Below are 21838 nucleotides of genomic sequence, written 5' to 3' on the forward strand. Positions count from 1 at the left end.
CAGCGATTCCCAACCTGTGGTACGCGTACCCCTAGGGGTACGCGATAGGTTGTTTAGGGGTACAGAAAAAAGTTAGTTATTATGGCAGAAAAAATAATATATTATGTATCACAAACTAATAGTATTAAAAAATTATTAGATATAAAATATTTCTTGCAACAATCACAACTTTATTATACATTTTTTCATTTAGTTTTTTTTTTTTTTCTTTAATTTAAAGTTACAATATGTAAAATTAACAATACGGGTACTCACTAAATTTCTTAAATGAGAGGTACAATCTAGAGATATGACATGTCATGGAGTACACTAATGAAAAAAGGTTGGGAACCACTGATTTAGATCAAAATACCTCCATGCTATAAAAGAACAACAGACCAAGAACAACTCGTAATCTGGTCAATATGGCTTTGCTTTTACAGTACATTGTTTTCAGTTGTCACCTTACCCATGGACTACCCTTTTTCTTTCATCTCATAAAATACTGCTGGGTTTTGGGATTGCAAATTGAGTTATAAGTAGCAGATCAAGATATTTGTAGGACTTTAAGCTAATACATTTGGGCGACTTTAGGCACTTTAAAAATAATTAGAGCTACATTTCAAGGAATTTAGGTTTTATAAAAAAATAAAGCAACCTGGCAACCTGTGAGGTTCTCACTGGATACATTCGTTTTATCTGCAGTTTATTAATAATAATATAAATAATTAACAAAAATAGTTCTGTATACTTTTCTGTTTACCTAATAAATTACATTGGTTATGTGGCATTTGGCATACTGTACAGAAATATGTAAATCTAGATAATTCAGTGTCATGATTATTTTGTCCCTTGAATTTCGAACTAATGAGGATTTCCTGTAATACTGTAAAATTTATATAATTTATAAAACTATATTATTTTTAGAAAATATTAATTTTATTTTAAAAAGTTGTCTTATAGAATCTTCATATATGTTGTCTAGACACAATGATTTATTACATAACTGTTCATCGTAATTTTAAAACTTTTTTTCATATTTAATTTATATTTTGATAATTATGCATTAATATAATTCTCTTTTAGTTTGTCCTGATGCAAACCAAATTCCACATGTATGTAAAAATGAATGTATGAAAGCAACTTGTACAGCACATCCAGATGCAATTTGTATAGCAGATCCCTGTAATGAATGTTCTGTTATTTTTGTAAATGCTGATGGAGAAAAAGTCAACTGTGAAGGTAATATCTTAGTCTTTTATAATTTAATGATTAAAACTAGCAACATCTTAATACAAAGTTAAAACAATTTCATATCAGAAGCATTATTTAATAAAGTTAGGAATTCTGTTTTACTTATTTTGAGATTATGCATAGCATAACTTAAATACAAAAGAATATTCTAAAAGCATTAAAGAATTTTTGTAGTTTGAATCATACTTAAAAAGAAAATTTTTGCTTTGTTTTATATATCTATAGAATAGCACAAAATGTAAATATAAAACTCACATTAAATAAATAAAGAGAATATTCAAAAATTTTTTATGCTATACTGTATATATTAGTTCAATATGTTTCATTCGTAATTTACACATATAAAATGTTAATATTTGATTTCTTTCTGAACATTTTTCAGTACATAATAATCAGTTTTTATTAATTGTTACTATTTTTTCCTTTGAATCATGTAAGATAATAGTTGGTCATTTTCAAAGCACAAGAAAATGTCAAATAGAGTTAGATCTTACAGAATATGGAACTTTCTTAACTTATTTAAGAAGATATTGAATTGGCCACTATAATCAGTAGATTTGGCTTTATAGGAGTTTTTTTGAGAAACTTTGTAAAAGATGAGTTTTGTATTCCATTGATACCTGTAACTGTATTTTAAATAAGCATAACAAGAATGAGAACAATAACTGACAAGTAAGTTAATATTCTCTTGTTACTGTTAAAGTCGATTTTGTCCATTTTGTGACAGTAGACAAGATTTAATTTGAGATTACAAATGAAACATACGTAAATCTCATTCAAGATATTTTGTACATAATGTTTCTCTTACATTTTATTTTCATGGATGTAGTTTCTTTAAATTGCTCATGTTTTGAATCTCTATATAAATATAGTCCTTTTAATAAGTAATCTTTTAAATATTTCTTTCTAAAAATTTTTTTAAGTTTTGTAAATTCCGAATTTTTTTTTAAATTAATAATAATAATAATGTTCTATATTTCAATATTTTATTATTATTAACATTTTATAAAATGTTAAGTTATGAAGATTTGATTACTCTAAAACTTCTGAATTATTATTTTTAAGAAAACATATGTCTATCTTTATAGTTTTACTATAACTAAATTATTTTTTCATAATATTNAACTTCTGCTGGTAAACATCATCAATTGTCAAGCAAACCAACATTGAAATTCTCTTGACTGGATGATTATTTTGCATCGCAGAATATTTTTACTCAAAATACCTCAGAAGATACTGTGTTAATCTTCTGCATCTGCATCTGATTTTCGTTATTAAATTTCATTTGGTGACAGTTTCACCATATTAACATTATATAAATGTTTTTAAAATTACCATTACTAATTCATTATCATCAACTTTAAAATTTGGTGAAAGTTTAATTTATCCAAAAAAATAAATAAATAATTGTAATTATATTCAGTATTTATTTTCTTATTTAAAACCTATTTAATAATTTATTTGTAGCCAAATGCAGTCAACCTCTACTTGTTGGAACTTGTCAAAATTCTCTTGTACGATATTTCTTTAATCAAAGTAGCCAGTTGTGTGAGCAGTTTATTTACAGTGGTTGTCAAGGAAATGACAATAATTTTAAGTCATTTGAAGAGTGTCAAACAGAATGTGAAAAGCCAGGTTAGTTTCAATTCTATTAAAATAAATTACCTTTGTTTAAAATCCATCTTATAAACAAAGCATTGACAAATATATATATATATACACTAACCTTATGAAGCTTTGCAAATATTTTTAACTTACCATGAACATTTTTGGTCTACCTTAGAACCTTCTTCAGGTGGAGTTCTATTAGAGAAAACCTTTTTCAATGCAATTCTATTCTATTCCGTTCCAATATGTTCTAATTTTCTTTTGAATTTTCTATGTATGACCCAGCATTATAGCTGCTGACACAGGCGCACATTGTTAGGAACTTTTAAAATTTAAAAAGAAAATTAGAACACATAGGAAATGGAATAGAACAGAATTGCATCAAAAAAGGTTTTTTCTAATAGAACTCCACCTGAAGGTGGAAGGCCCTAAGGTGGACTGAAAACGTTTGTGGTACATTAAAAATATTTACAAAGCTTCATAAGGTTAGTGTGATATATATATTACCTTTGTTTACATGTTAAATGTATAAATTCATTTATACATTTATATTACTCTAGACTTTCATTTAATCAAATAATATTTTATAATAGTAATTTATTAGCAAAAACTTATATTTTAATTAATATATGACACTTTAAATTAATTTTTTTTTCTAATTTCAGTGCCAGTTTGTGAGCAACCAAAAGACCTAGGAATGTGTCGAGCTCAAATTGCTCGTTGGTACTATAATAAGGAAACTTTCCAATGTGAACAATTTGATTATGGTGGATGCGGAGGAAATGATAACAATTTTGAAACCAAACAAGAATGTGAATCCAAATGTCCTGGTTAGTTTTGATTCTATATATTTCAAACTACTTATTTGTCATTTATATGAAAACATAATATTATTATTGTTTTTAGATTTAATATTATGTCCTCAAATCAAACCATCTGGACAGGTATTAGAACCATGCAGTAAATCAAAAGCCTGTGCCAATGAAGTTTGTCCAGGTAATCCAAATGCCATATGTAGTGTTGATCCATGCACATGTTCAGTAAAATTTGTAGATCTAGATGGTCATCCAGTATCATGTGTCATTCAACCAACACCAAGTAAGTAAAATTAAATAGAGTTTGTTTAATAACTTAAAAGATTTTATAATAAAGTGTATTTTTAGTGCCATCTGAATTAATTACACCAATGATACCACAATATACTCGGTGTGAAGGCTTTTTGCAAAGAGCATTGTTACATTGGACAGAGAAAGTATATACACCTCAATGTACTGAAGACGGAAATTTTGTTCCTACACAATGTGCTCCTACTAGTAATTTTGAACAAGAATGCTGGTGTGTGGATGAATCTGGATCACAACTTCCCAATGGCATTACTTTTCCAATAGGAAAAGGAAAATGTGGTATATATTTATTAAAAGTTTAAGGCTTAAAAAATATAAATTTGTATTTAAAACATTTTCATTTTTTATATCAGAATTTGTAAAAGTGAAAAAAGTGAAAGTATCCTTGGTCTTCACTCACAACTATACAATTCCAAATGACAAATTTGAATCCTTGATCAAAAGGTATACTAAAATATTGCAATACTCTTAAAAAGTCTATCAGATTAATTTTTTACATAAATTGAATGTAAAAAGCTAGTTCATATTTTATAGTTTTCATATATTTTTTAAAATGAATGTATAATAATATTAATTTAAAATATATATACAAAACTTTGTCAAATCAAATTTAAATTTAATCAGCTAGAAGTTAGTTGTCTGATAAATTTTAAATAATATAGACAACTTTTTTTAATTATAAATTTGTTAAGTCTTATTATGATCTACTCTGTATAATCCAATTATGAGGCTTGCTCATATCAGAAAAAAATTGAATCCAGTAGTATATCTTTTGAATTGATTTTTTCTTTAGGTTTTCAGAAAACCTAAGTTAATTTAGTTTCCAATAAGCTGTTTTAGATTTTCATCATTTCAGTGTTAACATTTGAATATATTTAAAAATGTTATAATTTAAAATTTACAAATATTGAAAGAAATGTTAATATCTTTATTCAAAATACAATGTTATATAAAAATATAAATTTCAGTTAGAAATTTCAACTTAGAAATAAAAAAATATATATATGCATACTGGATTTTTTAGGTTGAAGTATAGTTGTTCCATTTTACATTAATGTATTTTAATATTATATAAGATTTTACAAATAATTATATTATTCATCTTAACTAATTTCAGATTTTTGCATTTTATCTATATTCTTGTGCAAATAGAAAGATCAATAAACAATAACAATTAATTGATACATTAATCACATATAATATGAATATGTATTGTTAAGAACAGTAGATATTTCTAAAAATATAAAATTGAAATATATAATTCAAGTCTAAGATTTATATGTTTATATGATATGTCATCCTGAACAGAGATGGACAATTTTTTAAATGTTGAACTACATAAAATGTGTGTAGGTCAAGTACATATGTGCCTCTCACAATTTTTAAGATTATTAAAATGGCTTGTAATAAAAAAAAATTGACATTATCATCTATTTTCTTTGTAAATTAAAACTGTTTATCATGAATTTAATATGTAAACAGTATGATTCTTGATACTATTGTATATCCTTTGTCCTTTTGTTATGGAAAAACCAGGAAGGCAACTTTTTACTTTTATTTCACAAAATGCATTTTAACTTGTTCTCTTAAGAATCATCATCCTCAGTTAATAAAAGGTTATAATCCCAGGAGATCACATCTTTTGTAAATAAAACAAATTACTTTAAAACCTTGACTGCCCTCAGGTATAAGCTGCAAAAGTGAAAGTTGTAAAGAAATGTTGACTTTTTTTGTGGATAGGCCACTCTCATATTTAGGATGCAACCTATAGTCACTGTATTAGGTATGAATCCAGAATAAAAATCAATACAAAAAGAACAGCATCAGGAATAGCATTATATATGTAAATCTCACTTTGCTATGTACTAGAGTAAATTGTATACCATTTTATTGGTCACTTTTGCCAATTCTTAAAATTATTATTACTGATATAATTTACTGCATTTTTCTTTTGTATTGTAGTTAGTTTTCACCAATAATCCAATTTTTCATATATTACCTTGTGCATATGCAAGTGGTGAATTTTACAAATATAATCTTCTACAGACCATGGCATATACAAAGCTACAATACTGCACAAATTTTATGTAATGCATATTGTGATCTTGTATATATTTTGTTTTATAGAAATTTTTTTGTTCATTCTTTTTTATATAAAAGTGATCATGGAATTATAACCTTTTATAAACTGAAGAGGACCATCCTTAAGAATGTATATAGAAATGCATTTTGTGAAATAAAGGTTAAAAAGTTGTCTCCTGGTGTCAGGTTTTTTCCATGATAAAATAAGGAAAAAAAAAAGGATAAACAATAGTATCAAGAACTACACTGTCTACAGCATATTAAATAAACAGTTTTAAGTTATTTATTGTAATATTTATATTCATACATATATGACACTTTAAATTAATTTTTTTTTCTAATTAATAAGAAAAATATAAATAAACCCAAGATAGTTCTTAATAATAAATAGGAATGGGTAATCTATGGCCTACAAACATATTCTATTCTAAATCATAAAATTTTGTCTTTTACTGCCACTTTAGAATTTAAAAGCATGACATACTTAAGATATTATAATTGAAATGTGATTAATGATTTATTGTATATATGGTAGCCCAGCAGTCAGATTATATGTTAATAATAAAATAATTGTTTTAATAAAAAAAAAATACATTAAATCAACACTAGTATTAAATTTTCAGCTTACAAAAATGTATTAAATCTAAAATTGTTCTTGTATGCATAACCCACAAGTTATCTGTATTTACAGGATAATTTGATGGGTGCAAATTATGCATTGATTTTAAACTTGCACATATGGAGCAGCCATTGTTCATAGGCTTGGAGTATTGTGGGGTATATTATACAAAGGTTTTAGTTTCCTTCTAGCAATTTGGTATTTTCTGTTTTAAGCTTAACTATCAACAGTTTAATCATCAATCAGTTTAAAATTCCAAACAAATATAGAAAATTGTCAGTGTTTTAAAATCATGTGTAAATATATATATAAATTTTTACAATGAATTTCTTTTAATTTAACTTAAAATATTTATTCCAATTTTTTAAATTTACACTTAATTTTTAAATATTTTAGTTTAATAAGTCAACTGCTTAATGATCTCTCAGCAGTGGTTTACAATGATGTTGTTGATGTTTACATTAGACCAAATGATGCAAAAGTTCAGTTTGTATTAGTAGGGGATAATAATGTCCAAGTTGCTTTCCAATTAGAAGAAATGGTAAATATATATATTTTAAAAATTTTTACATAGAGTTATTATATATTGTATTACTGTATTAATATATCAAATTGTAATAAACACAAAAATTTACATAATTATAAATAGAGTATAAAATAAAACTTAAAATGCAGAAATATTTGGCAAAAAGTCAAATGTAAAAATAAAATAAGAGCATTAAAAATAAAAATTTAATTAAAATTACATATTTTTTTCTTGACTTAAAATAAATGATTTCAAGATATAATGTTTAATTTTTAAGTATAATGGTTTATAAGGGCTTTATACCTCTCCTGCTTTAAGAAAACCATTGATCTACTTTTATTGGCTTTTAGCATAACGATATGATTGTCCAACATCCATTTTTTGCTCTCCCGCAGAAGTTTCCATGGGATTTCTTCCTCACTCATCTCCTTAGAGGATTTTATCTTGAAAGTCACTTTCCAAAGAGATGAGAGAGGAAGAAATCCCATGGAAACTTCTGTGGGAGAGCAAAAAATGGATATCGGACAATCATATCATCGTGCTAAAAGCTGATAAAAGTAGATCAACGGTTTTCTTAAAGGAGGAGACGTATAAAGCCTTTATAAACCATTATATCAGGGATACAAACAGATTCAAGATTTCAAGATATCTTTAAGAAAAAAGGAACTAATTTTGTTTTATAGAAATGTTTATAGACTTATTTAATAAAGAAAAATTCCATAATTGAGTTTTTAAAAATGGTATCAAATTTTAAGAAAAATTGTTTGTAAAAAAACTGATACATAAACCAAAATCTTTTGTTTGCTAAAATAAGTTCTGCTTTTTAAAGGGTGTATATAGGATAATATTGTGTGTGTGTGTATATATATAATATATATATAATGTTATTTGTTAAAATAACATACTATGTAAGTTCAGGCAGAAGTTGTCCTTCATGATACCAGATTTTGACAATTTTCACAAATGGGTTAGTTTTGTTCCTATATGAAGGCTTGACAAAACATTTTTAAAAAGTTTCATTTTTTTGGCAATTTTATACAAGTTTCCAAATTTTGAACTTTTTGGAAAAGTCATTTCTTGCATGTATCTTGGAAAATAAGTTCAACATGGAGATATAGGGAGATGTGGTTTGTTGCATTTTATAGATAAAGAGACAGGGAACAATAGTTTGTAATTCACTTTTTGATTGAAACATGTTTTGTATAAAGTGTTCAATGATCAAGGATGAATAGTTCAAACACCTATTGTTCTATTGAATAGCAAAGTTTGTTGCAGGTAATTTCCCATTTAAGATGTTAATGTCCAATAACGTTGGCAGTTAATCATTATGAAACAGAACAGTGTTTCCTAACTACTGACATAATATAGAAAATTTACAATATGTTATGCTATGAGTTTTGTGTCAACAGTATTTTAAATGGAAAAATAAAAAATTATAATGATATACATATATCTACATTGCAGTTGCAAGATATAAATCAAAGAGAGAAAGTTAGCACAGTAGTAGATCTCAAAGATTGGAAGTATTATATTAAGAAAAATAAATTGAATTTAAAGAATATCTTTTGCAATAATCTAGATATCTTAAAGAAAATAGTAGTATCCTTTTATATTTAAATATTAATATTTTCTCAGAAAATATAAATCATATAACATCCAATACAGACCAGAAGTTCATATATAATTTATCAGGGTGTCTGACTCCTAAGTGTTCAATGTCTGGTCTTGCTTTTCATCTATCTAATACCATTCAAGATTAACAAAAGACAGATGGAGGATGACAGTGGGAATATATTGGTCTGCAATTTAAAAATTTCAGCCCAATTATAATTAATATTAATATACTAACATGATGCATTTTGCAGAATTAATCAAACCTTGCTGAATGTTGTTCAGTGATTGCTACAATTATAACTTAAATCACTCAAGAATCTTAATTTTTCTTGAAAATTATTAGTAAATATATACATATATATTTAACTATTTATTGCAAAAAACATCAAATCCTATTTTTATATGCCACTTAAACATTTTTATCCATGTAATAACTTATTTAAACAACAATGTAAAGTTCTCATATATTTTGAAATATAGAAAAAATTGATTATAATGTAAATGTTTATATATTTATTATTATTAATTTTGTTAAAGGTAAGACAAGGTATGAAAATCAGCCAGCCTCCAGACATAGATGTTCCAGCTAATTTTGGACAATCAACTTTCTATTATATCATCGATCCTATAAAATCTTCTTCTCAAAGAGAGGATGTTTTAGATAATGGCATCACTGCTCATCATGTTTCTTATAAAAAGAGTGAAACCGAAACTGAAACTCTCATTATCATTGCTATCATATCAACAGTTGTTTTCTTAATTGTATTAGCAATTCTGATAGCAATTGCTGTAAGTAATTATTATTATTATTTTATTTTTTTAAAAAACACAGTGGTGGCAGGAATCTCTAGTAAATGAAAAGTACACATTCAGGAATATATTAATTTTTCTTTACTTCCTATTTGAACAATAGAGTTGTTTATAAATAAGATTAAATAAAAATTTGGATTTCATGTTAAGTAGAAAATTTCATACTTTAAAGTCTGCCATCAGCTATGTAAATGCATTATATACTGTATGTACATATTAGGAGTTTTATTTATAAAACAAAATCACTAAAACAGATCCATTACACTAAAACAGAAATATATTATTCTATTAATATTTTATGACTGTTTTTATACTGTTTAAATATCTTAAATTTATTTCTTCAGTTATCAAGAAAAGATAAAGATGAAAAACCTAAACAATCTATAATCAATCAAGTAAGTATAAACATTAAATACAAAATTTACATATACAGAATATGTCATTCTTTGATTGATAAATAAATCCAATGAAGTGTATTAACTTATATCTAATTAATCTTTCTGAATTTGTCATTTTAAAGTTCAATTGATTAGAAAGGAAGATGAAGAAATTTGAGAAATGACAGGTCTTCTGTCATTCTTGTATCTATCCAATCATAAAAGTAAAATGCATGTTATACTATAAGAATCCTATTTTTCTTTGATATTATAAAATATCAAAGAAAAATAAATTAAAAAATAAATATCAAAGAAAAATGTATGACTTCTTAAAAGATAATAAGCCATAAATAAAATTTAACAAACTATTACATGTATTGATAGCTTTTAAAGAATGACATTAATTTTCATTATCTATGGTTCAATCTTGTTATAAATATTACCATATTTATTATTATATAATTTTAATTTTTTTTGCAATTTATCTTAGGCGTTTTTCAATATGATTTATGCTCTAACTGGCAAAAAACAAGAAAGTAAAGTTAATGATGAAAAGAAAGAAGTGCAATTAGCCATACAGACAATAGAAGCACAGTATGAGAGCATAAAACAAAAAGAAAAAGAAGCAGAAGCCAATTGTCCATCAGAAACTTCAACATTTTACACAAATGTTAACGAAACTGAACAAGAAAAAGAAAAATGCTAATCACAAGATATTTAAAACATTTATGAACTAACAAATATTTAATAAAAAAAAATAAATAAATATTTGATCAAAGAATATATTTTATATGTTCAATTTAACCAAGTTTCTCAAATAGATGAATATCTCATGATAGTTTTACATTCCACACAAATCAGATATACTGTATAAAATATGCTTCCACACTTTTTATCTGACTGTTTAAATGGTCTTTTAATAAATTTCTATGGAGAGGTAATCAATTTTTAAAGTGTTTACAATAAGATTATGCCTTTGTTAACTATTGACAATGTATGATGATAAATCGTAAAAGTATATATGTATAATTTTGAGAAAAATGTAGACACCGAAGTACTATAGTTACAGTAGATATCTGTATTGATCTAGTTAGAGGTTCTTTTATGCAAATTTTGTTTTCACTTGTAATTTTTATACAAATATTTTCAATTAAAATCTTAAAAGTAGAAACTATAGTTTCTATCATCATATCAATATACATATATATATATATATTACAATTATACATCATATATATGTATATATACATAAACTGTACAATATAATTCAATTCCATGATGCGAATTGAAAAATTTTGTTTTATTTCTTTGTGAATTGTAATTTAATAAAATCAAATGGAATGTAACATTGCTTTAATTGTAGATAAAGTTTTGTAAAAAAAAAAAAAAGAAAAATATTTTTGTAGTGAAAGATAGTTGTCTACAAAGAAACTCTTTTTGTTTTACAAATTAAATCATATTTGGTTTATGTAATAAAATGACTACTTTAATAAATCATCCCAAAATGTTTTATAGTGTAAATGTCATCTTAGGCTATCTTTTTGGTAACAAATAATTATATGTAATGGGCATTTTCATATTATAAATTTTCATTCAAATTACAATTTATAAATCTAATATTTTGATAACTATATTATGACAAGAAACAATTTATAGGTTCAATTATATATGATATGATCTTATGCCATTTCTTGACATGTCAAATCAAAAGATGGCATACCATTGACAAACATTACATTTAAATACGTTACTTAATTTTATAATAAAACCAGTATGTAGATTTAAAATTATATTAAACTTGTATGAATGTGATCATAATAATGAATTCTCTCAAATCTAGCTTAAAGATGGGCAGAAAGAAAACCTTTATACAAGTAGACAGTAAGTAATTGCAAGTCTAACACACAATAATTATCTTTATTGAGGGGGGATGTTTTTGACAGTGCTGGCTATTGGCATGCTTTTTGTGACTTACTATTACAATCTACAATTCAACTGTTTGCTATTAATTGACTTTATTGAGGATGTCTTTTTCTACCATCATAATTTCTTTGTTAATTCTGTTCTTTTTACTTATTATTGGAGGAGTTGAACTTAATCCAGGCCCAATGTCTCACACACCACCTTCTCCCTATAATAAAGCTTCAACTTCTGCTGGTAAACATCATCAATTGTCAAGCAAACCAACATTGAAATTCTCTTGACTGGATGATTATTTTGCATCGCAGAATATTTTTACTCAAAATACCTCAGAAGATACTGTATTAATCTTCTGCATCTGCATCTGATTTTCGTTATTAAATTTCATTTGGTGACAGTTTCACCATATTAACATTATATAAATGTTTTGTTCATATATCAACTTTAATCTAGCAATGTTATTTAACACCTATTATATCAAATAATAAAGATTGAATTATTTATTGTCTACTTGATAAATACAATCATAAAAATTTATTATTTTTATCATTTTTGTTATATGAACATTTTTATTAAATAATGCCATCTTTCTTCTTAATTCTTCTTCTTAAAGTAATTTGTTAATAAGAACTTGGAAATATAGTCATTTAGATATGTCTATACATTACGAAATATAAATACTTAGATAAAATTTTTAGTTTTTATTATAACAAAATTAAAATAACATCTAATTAGTTAAAGTAACCATTTAAAAATATAAAGATCAGATAACTTTTATTAAACTCTTCAGCTGTTACATGAAAAATTATTATTATATTTGTATTTTTATAAGAAATCAGTTGTTTAGAAATATGGCTATGGAAATGGAGATTCATTATATAATAATGCATTATTATATAAATTAATATATTAAATAGAGATTTTTCAGCAGTATCTATTTCAAACACATAGATCCACATTTGACATTAAACTATTTTTACATTTTTATAAATGTAAAAATGTCAGTTTTAATGAATTATGTGATTGAATGAAAATCAACAACTTGAATATATTTTGAAGATATGAAATTTATTAATATTTACAATTTTAGTAATAATAAAAATAAATAAACGTCTATAGAATATTTACAGAAAAAATATTTTTAGTTTATCTTACATATATTTTATCGCCATTTCTTACAGAATAAAATGATATTTCTCGCAAATCATTATCCATTTCAATTTCTGGTTCACTTTCCTAAAAATAAGAATTTAATAATGATCAACAAAGATAAGCAATTTATTATTAAGTAACTATAAGATAATTTCTACCTTAGAACTCACAACCCATAAAATAATATCTTGGATATTTTGATTAAAAAGCCGACAGGCAAGCGTTTTCACTTTCCCAACAGTCATCATTGCTGTTATACAAAAAATCAAAATATACACATAAATAGTAGTAATAAAAGTAAATACAGGGTGGTCATAAAGTAACTTGCTAACTAACAGTGATATCAGGAGCAGTGGAGAAGACCTGTACATGTTCATGGATGAGGAAAAAACAAGAGAATGTCTGCTTTGTTGAATTCTGCTCAACAGATGCTTTTATGCCCTGCAGCTGATGTCACAGTAAGCTTCAGTTACAATGTTACTGCCTCACCACAAATGTGTACAATTCTTCTGTCCATGGATACTGGCTCAACCACTTCCCAAACACCAATATCTCTGATGTTTTTCATCCTACACATATTGTTCCAACATCTTTATGCTGTTTTTTCCCATCATGCAGAATCTCATGATGTTCTGAATTCCTGGTGTTTGTATTGGAAATTTTCAAGTTATGGTTATGTCAACCATAACCATGGCATGTGTTCTACCCCTTTTTCATATATTGCAAGTGCATGTCACCTTGCAATATATGAAAAGTATCCTGTATCCTGCAAAAGTTCCAACAGATTCCTCACTTTCCGTTTTCCCCAAGATTGCTGTTGGTTAGTCAAGTTACTTTATGATCACTCTGTATTAACAATTTTAATCAAATCCAAACTGCAATTTTTTTGTAATAAAATATAAAAATTACCTGGTAACTTTTTAGCAACAGGTTTTTTATCAGGATTTATAGAACAGCATAATTCTACTGCTAAAAATCATATTTAAGAAAAATGTCTTTCATTGTATTTTATTAACTTATATTTGAAGTGAAAAAACAGTATGTATGTTTACAGTCTGTGAAAGTTTAAGAATTTAAGTCAAAGCAGATTTTAAAATATGAAAATAACTAAAATAAATGTAAATTTAAAATACAATTATTAAGTCTATAAGTTAAAACAATGATTTGAATCATAACTAATTATTTAAACAATCTTAGAAAATTATTATAAAATAGCAATAATTTTTTACTATATTATCAGATTTCTGATTCTACAAATTATTTTCCTGAACTTAGAATAATGTTTCAATTAGCCAATTTTGCATTTAACTACTTATTTTTGATGTGTTACAACAGACTAGATTGATAATTTCATAGACTGATCTTATTATCCCTAACAAGTATAGATTTTAAATTCTTAAATGGATTGATCCATTTAAGAATTTAAAAATCTTTGTAAGAACCTTTTAAAATATTTCTCCATTAGAATGATTTGTTTATTTAAAATTTATCAAATAAACAATATATTAATATATAAAAATTTCACCCTAATTACCCTAAATTAGGGTAAAATTTCTGGTTAGTTCTTGGATAATACAATTTTTAATTTCATGATTTTGATCCAAATGTAACTTGTAAGTAAAATGAAATAAAAAAATAACTAAAATTGTTTTGCAACATCATTTAAACAAAATTTTGTATTATTATATGCAAATCACAAACTATTTTGTTTAAAATTAGACTTCTCTTTTAAAAATTTCCAGAAATAAACAACTTCCCTTAGCCAAAAATCAATAAGAAAATCAAAACCAATAATAACCATTTTAATAGCTCTGGATTAATTTTCAGAATTAAATTATTAATGAATGCTTATTCTTAAAGATCAGAAAAAAAAATTCAAATTACAAAGTTCTAAAATAAGCCAATATATACAAGCAATTGTTTATTGTGATAGCCAGGATGCAATTTTTAATCATATTTTTAATTCATTTAATTTAAAATATAGGCCTTGATTTTAGTAGTGTCTTTCCCCATACATCATATATTTCCTGTTAACAGTAGAGTCATGCTGGTCATCTATCAATTTGTTTATGGAAAAATTTTTAACTTAAAATAATGTCACTTCCAGTGCAAACTGGAAGTTCGCATATAGTTAATCGGGACCTCCTGCACATAAGCTTTCCATATCTGGTCTCAATTTTCATTTATCTGACACTGTTCTTGAGATTAAGGAAGACAGACAGATAGACAACAATGGGAATTCATAGGTAACTTTTTCAAATTGCAACCCAATAAAACAATTCTTAATCAAACTTATAAAAAAAAAAAAATGCTAAAAATGATTACTAAATAATTGCTATATTAAGCATAAAGTAGACATTCTTATTATTATACACTGTTTTGTATTTTAAATTAAAATATTTTTGGTTTAAAAAAATATAAAACAAATTGAAAAGGATACATATCAAATTATTTTTAAGTAATTCTGATTGTTTTTTCAGTTCAGAATCTTCAGGAGCACCATATTCTGAAAAATACAATCATTACTTTAAATACATTTGAAATAATCTTATAAACAAATAAAACAGAGAAGAGAAAATCAAATCTACATTAATATCAAATAAAGTATTAATTTAAAAAATTTATCATATCTGATAATTTGTAAAATAACAATGTTTATCTTTTATTCTTTCACTAATAGAATTAGTAAACATCTCTACAGAAATATTTCTTTCAAAAATCCTTAAGAAATTATGAATTTGCTGTATCTTATTTCAAATCATTTAAAACAAACATTGACAGAATACTTTATATTTAATTTTTATCTTCTTTGAGCATTTCTTTAAAAAAATAAACAATTAAAGCATAAATATGCTTTCTTGTAGTTGATAAAATTTAAATTATAATCATTTTATTCATATCTTCAGAGAGAGAGAGAAACAAAATAATATTGTTAAATTTCTTTAAATAAGAAATGCTTAATTTAATTTAATAATTTAGATATTTAAGACTCTATTGGTTAAAAACACTACTAAAATTAAGAATATATTTTGTTATTTTAAGATTAAATAAAACAGCAATTTACATTTAATAAATTATATTTAATAAAATTTATTAAATATTTAAAATAGTATATTTTAACATTCTATTTTTCAAAATTAACATGAAATCATGATAATAAAAGTTACCAAATTAAAATATTGTACATGTTTCATCACTAAATTTTGCAATTCTATGTTTTACAATATAATGGACTCTCACATATCCAAACTAATGTGGGAAGAGTGATTGAATATTAGAAAAATCCAGATAAGGGAGAGTGATAATTTTTAAATAAGACTGTAACATATATGCCTACAGTATGAGGTAAGTATAAAAAATGATTATTTTGACTTTGATGCTTATTTTTGGCAATCACAGTTATGATTAATTTAAAAATTATTGTGTTAAAGTTATTTTTTTTGTTCTCAATTCACTGATGAGCTGCTACACACACGAATGCCTCATCATTATCACATCAGAGGTGGTTATTGTATTGTGCTCTTCTACAAACTTCAATGCAATCTTAATTTTAAAAAAATTAAAAACTGTAAATACTGTATTGAAGATTTAAAGTAATGTACAATATTTTCAAAAATTTTTTTTTGTTTTTTGTTTGTCCAGCTAAAGGAGAGTCCAGATACAGCAGGGCCAGATATGGGAGAGTCTACTGTATATATAAGGAGCCGAAAGAGAAAATTATAGCAGAAAAATAATACACAATGTAAACTAATGTTTTAAAAGTTTATTTAGACTACAAACCTCAAACCTTTTATTATTCCATTTAGCATTACAGTAGACCCCCATAACACTGTTGATAATTCTGTGTTATATGAATTCTATGTTGTACGAGTCACTTAGATTTTACAAATATGTGAACCGTTTACAGCCCGGCACACGTATTTGTAAAATCTAAGTGACTCATACAATATGGATTCATATAACATGGAATTATCAACAGCGTTACAGGGTGGTTTACTGTATTTATGTAAAGTATCTTTAACATGTGTGAGATCTGGATTTTAGAAACATTTTTTTCCTCCTCTAATTTTCAAAGTATTTCACTTCATTTTTTTTACCTGACTCATTAAAACAACTTATCCCGGGGAAAGAAGATCGAATATCCCATCAACAACTATAGAAATTTATAACCTTCCTTCAAGAATGTAAACAGTCACCCATCCAAACATTGTCAAGCTAATATTGCAAGACAAGTTTATGGTTATCATTGGATTTCTTCACTTTATTATGGTCCTGGGGACACCTATGACCTAAACACCTGGTAAAGTAACCTCTGCTTTAGACAACATTTAATCACCTGACTTATTTTCCCAAGACAAACCAATATAAGGCTGATTTATCCTCCCCTCAGAGGAGTCTCTCACTGAATGCCAGATCAGTGACATCTAGGAATTCACCAAGGAGCCATATCCCCAAATTGACTTTGTCAAGTGCGATCCGGGAGTCTCAGTTGTGACTTTGTTAATTTGTGCATCAAATCAAAGAAAGAATGGATTTGAACCTCCATGAAAGTGTCCAAGAGGTATGATAACAAATTGTGTAAACTCTCTCTCAGCCCCCCTTTAACTTGTACTTGAGAGTTAGGGAATCTTGATAAGTATTTTGGTGTTCTGTTTGTTATTGTAAGTTTATTTGTTATCCAATAAATTTTTGGTTTCTTTGTTAAATGCTGTCATTTACTTGTTTATTGCCTACGCCTTACCGGACCCAACAAAAAGAATCCTGAGAGGTCGGGATCATAAAATGTAAACCAGCCATCCACTGACAAGTGGGTAGTTTCCACCAAAATGTTGCCAAGAAAAAGGCAAGACATCCGCCTTGCCTCTGGCTACCCACACATATAAGCAAAATTATTCTAGTTTAAATTTTACAAAAAAAAAAAAAACAACTTAAGCATATTACGATTTTTTTTAACTTTTGGAATTGGAATTTGAAACAAAACACAAAAAGATTTAAACTTTTTTATATTATATTTGAAGATCAAGATGAGCAAAAATCCAGTAAACATATGTTCCAAAACAAACCATTCTGAAGTCTCATATAAAGTTTTAAAAAGCATATCTTTAGAGTCATATAGGATCTAGTTTACAGCTCTGGAAAAATATATAAGAAGATTTTAATTTAATATAAAAATTTTTGACAGTGTATCCAATCAATGAAGTAGTGATAGAAACATGTATCTGGGTAGATGGAAGATATCTTAAATACTTTTTGTAACATTTATGATTTTTCAAATATTCTCATTTACAAAATTTTTTATTTGTAATAAATACAATTAACTATTTTCCTTTGTTAAAACTTTGTAATTAAAAAACAATTCATTGTTAAACACATGTTTACTAGAACTTCTTTTTTCATCTCAACTCTCTCAAAACAAAATATAAATTTTTCCAATCTTTTCATACATTTTGTATAATTGTGTTACATTGGATAGACAGCATAATTATGTACAGAGTGCATGATGTAATATTTGCTAATGTAATATCTATTTGTTACAAAAAATTTTGACATACCATTTGATATCCACTAATAATATAAAACCAATGAATACCAAACTTAGTAATTATAATTTAACAACCAAATGGGACAAAGCTATAAATCTCAATTTATTTATTGTTAAAATGCACCAAAAACTTCACATTGGTATTGTATTTTTATTTGATTAAGTAGTAATCCTCAATCTATGCCAGATCAGTATTATTTAATTGCTATTTTTACAATTTTTATTGTGTAATAGATTAAAATATTCATAGTAATATATTATTTATATTTATAATTATATCACAGAATTACTTTTTAGTTTATCTTCTACAAACAATTGTTGGAAAGTTAAGATAATGAAAACATTAAAATCAGTTTAATTTTAGATTGCTGAAATTTATTAAAAATTTAAATATTTTTGAGAATCTATAGTTTTGCTCTCAGAAGAGTAAGTAGATTTTGAAATATTCTCTTCTACAAAATATATATGAATGAGTTTCAAAAACTTTTAAAGTATTTAGATACACTAAAACACATTCTAACTTTTTGAAACTCATTCATATATATTTTATAGAAGAGAATATTTCAAAATCTACTTACTCTTCTGAGAGCAAAACTATAGATTCTCAAAAATATTTAAATTTTTAATAAATTTCAGCAATCTAAAATTAAACTGATTTTAATGTTTTCATTATCTTAACTTTCCAACAATTGTTTGTAGAAGATAAACTAAAAAGTAATTCTGTGATATAATTATAAATATAAATAATATATTACTATGAATATTTTAATCTATTACACAATAAAAATTGTAAAAATAGCAATTAAATAATACTGATCTGGCATAGATTGAGGATTACTACTTAATCAAATAAAAATACAATACCAATGTGAAGTTTTTGGTGCATTTTAACAATAAATAAATTGAGATTTATAGCTTTGTCCCATTTGGTTGTTAAATTATAATTACTAAGTTTGATATTCATTGGTTTTATATTATTAGTGGATATCAAATGGTATGTCAAAATTTTTTGTAACAAATAGATATTACATTAGCAAATATTACATCATGCACTCTGTACATAATTATGCTGTCTATCCAATGTAACACAATTATACAAAATGTATGAAAAGATTGGAAAAATTTATATTTTGTTTTGAGAGAGTTGAGATGAAAAAAGAAGTTCTAGTAAACATGTGTTTAACAATGAATTGTTTTTTAATTACAAAGTTTTAACAAAGGAAAATAGTTAATTGTATTTATTACAAATAAAAAATTTTGTAAATGAGAATATTTGAAAAATCATAAATGTTACAAAAAGTATTNATTTTAAATATGTTGGATGTTCGTTTAAAAATTCACAGCTTGGTTTATTTAATTCAGGATCTCTGTGACCACCAGATTTTAACCACTCCTCACAATATTTTTTCAGATAATCTAATTCTGCACCTCTTCTATCTTCTTTAGTTATCTAACAATTTTAAAAATTCATTTATATCATTTAATAACATATTTTTTATATTAGTTTGTATGGAAAGGTTATTATATTAATTTAGCCATATATATATATATATATGACTATATGATTAAATTATATATATTAAAATATATAATTATTGGGGTGTGAGTTGGTCATTGAAGGTGTTGGTGAACTTTTCAGTGCAGCTTANTATATGACTATATGATTAAATTATATATATTAAAATATATAATTATTGGGGTGTGAGTTGGTCATTGAAGGTGTTGGTGAACTTTTCAGTGCAGCTTAACTACAGTGTAATTATGTACCAGAAAGTATCAGTAATTTGATTTTGCTAGATTTAAGGATGTGGTTATTTGTTAATAGATTAATCTTGGTATTAATCATATGCCTATTATTAATTGCTGGAATAGAAGCTAATCCAGGCCCTCTTTCCTGTTCTCCCCAACATTTGAGTCAAATAGACATGCAAAAGAGGGAGTATGGTAGGCCACAAAAAAAAAATTTTAAAGAAACAGTCAAAGAAAATCAATTGGAAGATTTATTACATGAAGAATACTTTCCAATTGAAGAGGATTCCGATAGAGATAGTTTCAAAACCACAAGACTTAAGAAAATACCTGAATACTTTGAAACATTAAGGGATAAGGATCCCCTGGTACAGGAAGAATCACAATACACACTTAAATCAATATATGAACTTATACAAAATGACTTTTCACAGCTTAGTAGAGAAATACAGGGAATCAAGACAGAATTTAATTTAATGAAGGAAGAAAATAAGCATTTTCAAAAAGAACTAGTGAATTTGTCACAGAAAATGGAAGAAATAGATGCATTATTCACAAACAATAGCCTTTTAAAAGGTATGGTTGAATTTGAGTTAGATAAATTAACAAATGAGAAAACGAATAAAAATATTGCAGTTATTAATTTTCCATTTATTTCAACTGATTATGTTGGGAAATCCATCAGTTCATTAAAGAGGATTTGAGAATTAAAAATAGCTCTATAAAAAGCATAGCCAGGTTAAATAATAATGGAACTAACCTTATTATGAGGATCACATTGGATTCCTTGTACAATAGAAATTTGATGTTGAAAAAATTTTGGAAATTATTGGGTTGTTCGGAAAGTAAGTTCGTTTTTTTACCATTAGACGGATTAGTGGTATTTTTCTCGCCATTTTCATTCTAAACCATATTATCATTATATATTTTGACAGCTAGCATTTCATGGCTTATTTGTAAAAAATTTTGTTTGCTTTTGTGCAATTGTTTATTTTTTTGTGTCCCATCAAATATGGAAGATCGAAAGCAGCATCTTCAGCATATTTTGCTTTTTTATTACCAAAAAACTAAAAATGCCGTTCAAGCAAGAAAAAAATCATGTGACATGTATGGTGGAGATGTGTTGACAGAACAACAGTGCCAAAACTAGTTTACAAAATTTTGTTCTCACAATTTCAGTATTGAAGATGCACCACGTTAAGGATGGCCAATTGAAGCCAATGAAAACAAAATAAAAGTACCGATTGAAGCAAACTGCAGAATAACAACACGTGAAATCACTAAGAGATTAAACTTGTCAAATTGAACTGTTTATGAGTACTTGAAACAAATTGGTTTCATTTCAAAGCTTGATATATGAATTCCACGAGTTCTTAAAGAGAAATGCTCTATTTGGTGGGATATTAAGGAAATTTTTTTTGGAGCTTTTACCAGACAATTTAACAATTGATTCGAAAGTGTACTGCATTCGAGTAAACAAAT

The 21838-nt window shown here is 25.7% G+C and overlaps 2 protein-coding genes and 1 long non-coding RNA gene across 3 annotated transcripts in view; 1 reads left to right on the plus strand and 2 right to left on the minus strand.

Annotated features, from left to right (window-relative positions):
• Positions 1-11216, plus strand: part of LOC111635636 — a 176402-nt gene extending 165186 nt beyond the window's left edge. Inside the window, exons 46-55 of the mRNA XM_023380657.1 lie at positions 1066-1221; positions 2701-2868; positions 3507-3671; positions 3748-3939; positions 4005-4244; positions 4319-4409; positions 7063-7207; positions 9344-9595; positions 9961-10011; positions 10484-11216. Coding sequence (XP_023236425.1) covers positions 1066-1221; positions 2701-2868; positions 3507-3671; positions 3748-3939; positions 4005-4244; positions 4319-4409; positions 7063-7207; positions 9344-9595; positions 9961-10011; positions 10484-10699 — 1676 coding nt within the window. The 3' untranslated portion in view covers positions 10700-11216. The remainder of the gene's footprint in view (positions 1-1065; positions 1222-2700; positions 2869-3506; positions 3672-3747; positions 3940-4004; positions 4245-4318; positions 4410-7062; positions 7208-9343; positions 9596-9960; positions 10012-10483) is intronic.
• A 1505-nt stretch (positions 11217-12721) lies between these two features.
• On the minus strand, positions 12722-15573 carry LOC111635916. Its single transcript, XR_002758460.1, has 4 exons — positions 15506-15573; positions 13975-14034; positions 13224-13315; positions 12722-13149 (listed from the first exon to the last, which is right to left on the minus strand). It is a non-coding gene; the product is annotated as an uncharacterized LOC111635916 (long non-coding RNA).
• Positions 15574-18173: 2600 nt separating this feature from the next.
• The window catches only part of LOC111635643 (tubulin-specific chaperone E-like), a 34001-nt gene continuing 30336 nt past the window's right edge, over positions 18174-21838 (minus strand). Inside the window, exons 10-11 of the mRNA XM_023380666.1 lie at positions 19902-20057; positions 18174-18197 (exon numbers count right to left, since the gene is read on the minus strand). Of these exons, the coding sequence (XP_023236434.1) occupies positions 18174-18197; positions 19902-20057 (180 nt within the window). The remainder of the gene's footprint in view (positions 18198-19901; positions 20058-21838) is intronic.

The sequence above is a fragment of the Centruroides sculpturatus genome, unplaced genomic scaffold (assembly GCF_000671375.1).
Source record: "Centruroides sculpturatus isolate CEXI.00-Female unplaced genomic scaffold, Cexi_2.0 scaffold37, whole genome shotgun sequence".
Taxonomy (NCBI): Eukaryota; Metazoa; Arthropoda; class Arachnida; order Scorpiones; family Buthidae; genus Centruroides; species Centruroides sculpturatus.